We start from the raw sequence: 9630 nt of genomic DNA, 5'->3' as shown, positions 1-9630 counted from the left end.
GTTTGCCTAACAGATTTGATCACTTGATGAACGTCAGACTTACAGTACAGTGTGAAAGTTAAATATGAACAACCTAAACGTAAAAATGGAAAGCGGTGGCATACTCTCGCAACAAAGATCACTCAAGTTTTAAGTGACGTTTGTCCCAATTATTTGCAGTGCTTGAAAGGCAATTGCTATTAATTGCATGTGTGTGTGCAAGCCACGAATTTTAAAGATGTAATTTCATATAAAGTACTAAAACCATTGTTGAGCTGAATCTCAAGACATGGGACTACACTTCCCAGAATGCACTGGTAGCAGCAAGGAGGGACCTGACACCTGGTGCTTGACACCTGATCAGTGAACACTGATTGAGAGCACCTGGGAAGGACTGGGGGAAGCTCAGCCAGTCTGGCAAACAATCTTCAGAAGAGAGACACGAGGAAAGAACAAAGAAGAGCCAAGTCCACTCATGGATTCAGTCCAAAGATGCCAATGGTTGGTGAAATATTTATTTGCTTTTTTGGTGATTTGAAATGTTTCTTTATATGGCCAAGTTTATGTTAACTGCACTGTATGATTGGTTGATTTAAATGTTAAGAGACTAATATGTCAACTTTTTGGTTCTGTGTTTGATGTTATGAATGTTGTTTCTCTGTCTTTAAAGGTTTACAACCTATTGAAATACTCTGACCAACCAACTAGAAGGAAAATAAAGTTTTGAGTTGGAAATTTAAATTGAGTTGTCCTCGCGTCCTTTGGAGGGAAAGAGAGGTGGACTTGACAACCATAGTGGCTTTAATTACCTGACTAAATTCTTACATAGATGTGGCTCAGTGACATACTTACGGTGCTCAGATTGTTGTAGGTTTGAAGGCTCACTGACTCACCAAAACACTAATATTCACCAACTGACCAATAGAGATTCAACATAACAGAGACCATCATAAACAGAAGGTAATAGGACACAACTTTATTGAAACAGTCTCAACCAATAACATCAGTGTACAAAGAGGTGATGGCGCAAGAGGTGACAGTGGGTTTTTAAAAAAAAATAAAAAAATGCCTTTATGAAAATTATAAGTTCAAAAAGAAAAAGTGGCTGACAGCACAGGGCAAAAGAAAAATCATTTTCATGGAATCAGATCGACAGTGGTAGGGTATTTTTTGCATTTATTTTGTACAAAAAATAAATTAATGAAATCTTTCAAGTTTACAGGAATATCTATTTGTTGTTGTACATCACAGACTTGCTGATAATCCTACATGTGGTGAAGTTCAGCATTTTGTGTTAAAACGTTAAGAGGATCTAGACAGACCAAAGCAGGCTGACTGATAAGTAGGCTAGGAGTTAAAAAAATAAGATTACCAATGAGAAACAAAAACATTGTTATAAAAGTGAGCTGGGGCAAACACATTCAAAAATCCTGAATGTTCAACGTGGCGCAACTTGACGGTCCTTAGGATCCTTTAAGATCGCATCGCTTGAGCGTTACCTCGAGACAAACCTCGAGGTCCTTGGGCAGCTCCCCGTTTGTAGCCTTGCTGATATCCCTCCTTGAAGAAGTAAGAATATACAAAAATTAGTCATCTTACAAATTGAAAATGCAAAGTCAATCACTCAGGATAATATGTTATATGAGCTTTCTAATGCATAAACTCTTACCCGCTGGTAGGTACTATTGGAATAGTCCCGAGATGTGTTGAACTGGGTTTGACCGTAACCACTGCTGGGGGCATTTGAGAAAGGAGGGCGATAGCCTTCATATCCCCCTGTTGACAAAAGGCATTAGAATTAACAGTGTCATTTCAACAGGTACAGTATGATTAAAATAAACAATGACATCACATGATGAATGCATCTCTTTAATGTAGTTTGATGCTTGTACCTCTGAATCCATTGGAGGAGCCTCGATATCCATTCATTATACCACGAGAGTTCCTGGGTCCACCCCTGGGTACAGCCCTGGGGTTGTAAAAGGACTGGCCAGGCTGCCCAAACCCTGCACCTGGAGAGGCATCTTCATGGCCTCCCGCTGAGGGCAGGACCTGGTCTTGGGGCTGGAAACCACCAACAACTGGATAAAATTAAGACAGAAGGTTTAAGTGTTTGCAATGCACCGTTGGTTTGTCACTTGTGTAGTTAAGATTTAAGACACAAAATAACTTACTGCGAGCTGACAAGCTGCATTTTTAATTTTTTTTTTTTTGCTTAATGGCCTGCTTATTTTCTCCCGTTTCAACTTTGTAACAAATGAGATATTTTGTGTTGCAACTGGGTGAAGCTACAGAGCCTCTTGAAATTCCAACAGTTTATTTTTTTTAACCTCTTCTTCATACAAGATTATTTTTATTATTTTCAGGGTTCACTGCAAAACACAAGATTTTAATCATTTATTTCATTTTTTTCCTCTAACACTAACAGGTTTACCCTCACCTGACTGTAATCTTTCCTGTGGGATGTCAGGCTGGTCTACAGTATTCTCTGACTGGCTGCTGAAGCCCTGTCCATAGCCACCAGGGAACTGGCTTTGCTGCTTCAGAGGGTCTGCTTGGCCATCAGGAGGTACTGGTGCATTTAAATTAAATACCTGAGATGGAAAAGAAAAGTTTTCTGTGTTTCAGTTTGTACCAAAGCAATATCACAATTTCTGTCGAAGGCCTGGGAAGCTGGATGTATTAAAGATAGGGAAATGTTAAATTGTTACCCGTTTAGATGGCGCAACCACAGGCAACCAGTTTTGCTGATACCAACATAACATGTTAACTGGCCTTGGATATTTACTTTGCTAACCCTTAGCTTGTAAAAGTATTGAAGCTGACAGTTTCCAACAGAATATATTACGTCCAAACATGTTTAAATGGACCCAGATAGAGAGCGTACCGCTTGCACTGACTGGAAAGGTGCTGCGTTGACATTGATGCCTCCAGTGTGGGTGGGTTTGGAGACAGGTGGGAAGGCAGAGGACAGGGAACTTGGGGCAGGAGACTGTTCAGATGACAGAGACAGTGAGGTCTAAGTAGGTAAGGAGGAAGGAATTTGAAAGGCAAGGAAACCAGGAATGTTGAGAGATCAGTGGGAAAGATGAGATTTTTCCTCTTAAAGCTCCCCTCTACCTTCTCATAATATTCTAATTAATCAAATACACGGCAGACATCAGGACACGTCACAGAGCATCACATTTAATCCTTATAGAAAAGTTTTAAAATGATCATCTGCATCACATAATACCTGCATTATTGCATATCTGTTATTAAATGGCTGCATTACTTTTTCACACAACTCAAAAAGAACCAAGTCTCTGAAACCATTTCCTGTTGTGCTTTCACTCTACTTACTTGTGAGGATTCCTGTGGTCCAGACACTGTAGTTGTTTGAGGAAGTCTGGATTCTGAGTGGACTGTTTGGAAGAAAACAGAAACATTAAAAAAAAAAACTGTTGCTATTTGATGTATTACACTTCACATAGCAATAAGCAGAAACAATATAATCTATTGGGGAATCAGTTCAGAGTAAATTAACTGGCACATACTTGAAGGGCCTCCCATCTGCTGCAGGTCAACAGTCTGCACAGGTTTCATTGGCTGGGCAGACACAATGGCAGGGTCCAGAGCCTGGCCGTCAAACTCCAACATGGAGTCCTGTAACAGCCAAACAAGAGCAAATGAATCATTGGGTCATGAATCAGATTTAGCAGCAGTGCAGCAACCAAGTGAGTTGAGACACCATCATGTAGCTCAAGGAACTGAGCTCGGTCTCTTCAGCAAAGCTTTCTTTCTAAAAGATGTTTTTTTTACAGGACTTATTCTGATCTCAAACATCTCTTTATGTTTTTGTATTTAAATTAGAATCTTTAAAACCTTATTTAATTTTCATTACTACTGATTTTTACGTTTGTTGCCATGTGGGAGACACGATAATACATGTTTTGTGTGTTCACAGTACGGTTATTTTTGAACCACCTCACCTGCATGAAGTTGTACGTCCCTTGCATCTGGGCCATGAGGTCTTGTACTGCCTGCTTTCTGACCACTGGGTCAGGAGTGGCAGGAGTGGGAGAGACTTGGTTCACAGTAACAATTGGTTCTGGAGCCAGCTGGGCGGGGGGCTGGTGCTGGAGGGAATTCACCATCTAAATACAGACACAAGTGAGAAGCTACATTTGAGTACACTCAGATAAAAGCAGTTCTGAAAAGTGTTTCATGGCCGTGGGGTGCAGCAGTGGAGCATACCTGAGCCTCCACAGTCCACTCCTCCACTTGGTCTTTTTCTGTACTACTGTATGTAGTTTCTGGAATGAACTGTCTGTTTACAAACTGTAACACAAGACAACATACCGAAAACGTGATGCAGTAGTCCTAAATAAAAAAAGAAAGCTGCTGATTTGAGTGATTTTCTTATGCAGCATATATTCAGTGGAAATCTTACCTCTGTGGTTTCCACTTTAATTGGCTCTGTGTATTTTTCATTAGTTAATCCTTCTGGAGGCAAGAAGCAAATGTTAAGACAGCATTATCTCAGGGTCAAAAAAAAATTTCTAATACATTTATCTGCTAATGTGTTTTTATGTAGTTACCAGGTTCCGATGGCTGCTCCCCAACATTAGACTCAGCCACCACAATCTGCTCCTCTTGTACCTCCTCTACTTCACATGTCCCATTCTGATGGGTTTGTGCTCTGTCAAAGTAACCACTCGACAGCACTTTGTCCAGAGTGTCCTTCAGTGCCTTGTCTGGAACAGAAACACAAGTCCAAAAACAAAAGCGTTGGTAATGACACGCAGTACTTTGCAAATGTTTTAACACCTCAGATGTTAGGATTATTTATCACACAAAACCACGAGAGAGGGATCTGATCTGCCCCCAGTTTTTTTCTGTGGAATGAAACAATACAAAATGTACAGCCAGAGAACTATTTTCAGCCACAACAAGAACAACTGATGAGGCCGAACAGAGACCTGCACTGTACCTAGAAGCACGTTTGACCTAGCCAGGCATTTTTGTGTAAGCTGGCTCAATAAAACCCAAACCCCCAGTTAGAGACAACAGGTATCAAGATGTCACTTTAATTTTAGGCCAAATCAAAGAGAAATTAATGCTACTGCTTGACACTTTTGCGTAATAAATACCAACAGAATAAACAATTTTCTAATCTCTGTTCTATTAGCTGCAGTACCAGCAGTGTAAATGGACTTGCCAGGAAATTAAGACCAAACACAAAAACATATTTACACATTTTCTGGATAACCAACTTAATGCATGTAGGTTCCCATGGCAATGCAACGCGTACAGTGTACGATACAGTAGCTGCATGGCTTAATTTATTGGTATTAGTAACACAGAATTCAAGAGATCTGCAGATGTAAAGTATTCCTTCAGCTGAGAATCTGTACAAATAATCACCAAGAAACAAACTGGGGAGACGTTTCTTACACCGTTTCTTAAATCCGAAGCTCTGAACATAACCTGTTTCAGACAACGTTAGCTCTGCAGCATAAGTTACCGTGGTGATCTAGCCAAGTTAAAAGAAAATATGGTTTCGGGCTCAACATATCTCACACAGGCTTGGTGGTGGTGATGCTGTTCACAAGTCTTATCTAATTTTATTCATGGTGTTTTAAATGGTCTGGTCAAATCAAATGTCATTTAGTTTTTTCCCTTCTGTTTACTGCAGAATTAAATTAGAATTAAACAATAAAAAATATTCACGGCAATAGTCCTTAAATCATCCCCATTTTGCAGCATTTTTTGACAAGTTCCACAAGAATGAATAAAAAGTGTTCTGTGTGGCGGATGATCTGCAGCCATTAAAACACTTACATGTGGTCCCTGCCACAGCCTTCTCTCGGCCTTCAAGCAGTTCCCACAAGTGTAGTGAGGCCTCCTCATATTGGTCAGTCAACCTAAAAATTACACAAGAGGGTAAATGCATTATTTACTCGTATAGTGTTGGCCCTCCCTCTTTTTTTAAATTCTTACTCACTGTGGAGATGATAGACAAAATCAACATTTCTACGCAATGATAGTTATACTACTATCTAAATCACAGGCATCATACCTGATGTCATAGTTCCTATCAGGTCCCACCAATTTGTAAAACTCATCGAGGGACGAGAGGTCAGCGTCACTGAGCAAAGGAGCGCCAGTGGCATCAGGCCGTTTAAGGTCCTGTCTGACACTATCATCTCCCAACTGGTCCAGTAAATACTGAAGCTCCAAAACCGTCTTCAGCCGCCGTTGTTCAGTCTCTTCTCGCTGCAGCTGTTCCCGTCTCGCAGTCTTCTTCACTGCCTTTTGAATCTGAACATGCAGAAATGATTTAGGACATTTACATGTGGTGACAGCCATGATACTTTGTAGCAAGATCTCAATAAAACATTTGCTGATAGAGTTACAAGTACTGTTTAAAAATCCAGACTCACCTCTTGGCCTAACGCCAGGAAGCTCTTCTGCAGTTCTCGAGCAAACTCAAGGTTGTTGGTGATCTCTTGATACTTCGACAAAGCCTCCTTTAGGCACATCAAGGAAAGAATAATGAGATTCATGTATCGTAAAAAAAAAACATTTTCAAGAAGAATTATTTTCCAGGGAGCAGTAATGGATAAAGATGCTGCGTTTTCTAGAATGTATAACAATGATAGGGTTGTAACACAGAAAAAAACAAAAAGATTTATGTTTTAATTTGTAATTAATATATTACATGTATGATTTTGCTGTATTCACATCACAGCACACCTCAAAAAATAATCTAATCAACAGTGATTTTCTAATCTTACCAGCTGATCCTGATTCAGTCTTTCTCCCTTGTTCTTCTTCTCCTGATAGTCATCCAGTTTGGACTGTGAAAATATTGAAAATTAAAATTTAGTTTTAAATAAAATATGTAACAAACATATTTTAAAAAGTCACATTATTAGGATTAATTATTAGTGTGATTTTATATGTTTGGATGGATACAATCAGAAAATAGACATATTTTACAGGCAAAAGTTAAGACATATTATGACCAAAACCTAGGATGGTAACAAAAACAGAGTAGTGGCTGCTGCAATCTGTCAGCTATAAACACATAAAAACTCAGGACATGCTCAACACCGGAAGAGTACACCTTGTCTTTATTTAAAATAGATTCCATCATTTGCTTTCTCCAAAATCAGTAAGTGTATCAGCTTGATGACAAAAGTCCACAACACAAAAAACGAAAATTCTCACAACCTACAAAGTGTCGAACAAAAAAAGGAGCGCCAACACTTTTTCATGTTTAAAGAACTATAGATACCTTTTTCTTTTCCATATTGCGGACCTTCTTGTCCATCACACCAAGAATCTGCTTCATGGCCTCGGATTGACTTCCATTTCCCAGGTCTGGAATGGCAGACTGGAGAGCATTGTTGCCAACTGTTGCTGAAGGCATCTTTGGGGAGAAATGTAGTATACTCATTAAAAGATTACATTTCAGATATTTTAATGCCTGAACAAAAGAAACAAAAATAACCAAATGTGTGGACGAGCTGAGGATTCAGATAATGGAATCGAAGCTGAGATTACCTGGTGTATTACCTCTTAAGTATTGTTAGTAGCTAGGTTTTGAACATAGATTAGGGCTGCTGTGATTAGTTCTCATAATTGGTGCTGACACTCAAAATAACACCAATATTTCAGTTGGGTGAGTGTTTACTATAGACTCTATCCATTTTAATAAATGTTTTCAATAAGTTCCTAATTGTTGCGCCATGACATCAGTCATTTTAACTCCAGTTATTAGTCAGCTGCAGTCAGCGTTGCAGTTGAGACAACAGCGTTGGTGGCAGAGTCCAACACGGTTAAATATGAAAGTTTCCAAAGATCAGATAGTTCAAAGACTTCAAGAGTATTTGAGTACTTCAAACTAGCACAGAACAAAAAGGCGGTTTGTAAACTGTGTAGAGTTTCGATGGCATCCCATAGTAGCATAGTGCAATTTACTAACACCTGAAGACAAACACACTTTACATCTGTTTGGGGGCATTTTAATGCAGTTGGATTCCCCCAAAACCTGCACTTATTTACATATTCTGCTGTTTCTGTTGTGAGACAATGGAACAAGTATGAAATCATGATGGAAATGCAGCTCATTAAGACTACTTGTTAACCAGGTAGTCACTTTGAAACTGCTGCTCTGCATCACTTAAACCCTGATTTTATAACATGATATCACCTGACAAACTCTGCTGTGCAGTGAATTTTCATAAAATTGGATACGACTACCAAAGTCAGGGAGCAATTATACTACACGGCAGAAAAGGGCTACTTGAGTTGATCGGTGCTGTTTAACCTGATTAAGATGTTTCATAAAATCTTTGATTTCTTTTGAAGTTGTTCTACTGACTTAAAGACTAAGCCCTCATTTTATTTATTATCGTGCTGAAGTTTCCAGTTCAACCGTAAAGTTTTTCATTATAATGTCATACCTTGGTACATTATACAATGACATACATTTTGGCAAAAAAATATAAATGAAATTGAAGATAAACATAATGACTCTAAATGAACTGATCATTTTGCTTTCTTTGGAGGAAAAGTTATCTTTCAGATTAATCGGTTAATCGGCTAAATAGTCGAAATAGTTGTTCTTGGCAGCTCTACAACTAATTAAACCGATTATAGTTACCATGAGAAACAGCCTAACATTCGTGGTTAACTTGTTAACGCTACAAATGTGTTTACTTTGGTTTAGATATATGCAAGGACGGTGCTTTGAATTGGTCAGAGGAAGTTAACACACATTAAAATGTCGGCCTTCTATTCAAAGTTGAAATCCTTGACGTTAGCTCCCTTTGGAGACACCGGCTAACCTTCCTGAGAGATGCTATTAATATGTAACTAACTCCAAGTCACGAAACGTTGTAAACTGCTCTTTTTGCCTTTGTTGTCAATGTAGTCGATAACTGGTGGAACGTTAACGATAGCTAGCTGCTCCAAATCAAATTAATAAGCGCTGAACAACGCTCCTAATCTCCATGTCCCATTGTTAGCTGGTAGCGTCAACGACAGGCAGCTAATACTCCGAGTTAACCGGATGTCAGTGAAAACTAGCTGTTAAATCAGTTCCTATCGGTTCATATTAAAAACCGTCTGCGTTTACCGTTAACTGTGAAAAACAAAGAACACCTCGGGGCGCCGCGACAATTCGTTTCGTGCAGCCGTCTCGAGTAAAGAATAACTGAAGACGATTTATTCAACAAATTTAGGTTAAAACAGCAGTAAATGTGACTGTGGCGGCACTAATCCCATACCTTTATACTCTTTGTCTTCAAAGAGATTGCCTCTGTCGTGTTTAATGTATGCTGAGCAGCGTTTAATGCAGTCCGTGTCTTTTACTCTAAGTGGTGTTTTTCTAGAAGGATGCTCAGGCTCGCACCGGCCAATGGCTGACTAGCTGCTGCTGAGCTAATGGTAGCGGCTACAAGGACCCCGCCGCTCGCCTCAGCATTGCCTGACAGAAAAACATCACTTTAAAACATTTCCTGAGGAGACACTATCCTCAAAAGTGCTGCACTGGATTTACCACTTAGTTTTGTAGTTTCACTGGCAAGCATGAAAATCTTTTAGGATGTTTATGATGAGATGCCCGAATGCAATCACTGAAAGTGCACTTTCAGATTTCAC

At 39.4% G+C, this 9630-nt stretch overlaps 1 protein-coding gene across 4 annotated transcripts; it reads right to left on the bottom strand.

Moving 5' to 3' along the window:
• Positions 1-940: 940 nt before the first annotated feature.
• caprin1a (cell cycle associated protein 1a) lies at positions 941-9411 on the bottom strand. Of its 4 annotated transcripts, none has more exons than XM_023262275.3 (17): positions 9258-9411; positions 7262-7396; positions 6759-6821; positions 6405-6491; positions 6041-6282; positions 5803-5885; positions 4560-4715; positions 4412-4464; positions 4216-4299; positions 3951-4115; positions 3516-3624; positions 3322-3383; positions 2867-2998; positions 2420-2573; positions 1872-2060; positions 1649-1755; positions 941-1539 (listed from the first exon to the last, which is right to left on the bottom strand). In XM_023262275.3, exons 2-17 carry the CDS (start codon positions 7394-7396, stop codon positions 1453-1455), a joined length of 1908 nt encoding a protein of 635 aa, XP_023118043.1. In that variant the 5' UTR covers positions 9258-9411; the 3' UTR covers positions 941-1452. The 4 variants fall into 4 exon arrangements, with proteins under 4 accessions (XP_023118043.1, XP_023118044.1, XP_054867127.1 ...); XM_023262276.3 differs by having other exon boundaries at positions 2867-2971; XM_055011152.1 differs by having other exon boundaries at positions 4412-4461.
• Between the last annotated feature and the right edge of the window lie 219 nt (positions 9412-9630).

Source organism: Amphiprion ocellaris, chromosome 1, assembly GCF_022539595.1.
Source record: "Amphiprion ocellaris isolate individual 3 ecotype Okinawa chromosome 1, ASM2253959v1, whole genome shotgun sequence".
NCBI lineage: Eukaryota > Metazoa > Chordata > Actinopteri > Pomacentridae > Amphiprion > Amphiprion ocellaris.
The sequence above is the reverse complement of the archived record's forward strand: the minus strand, read 5'-3'. Positions and strand labels throughout refer to the sequence as shown.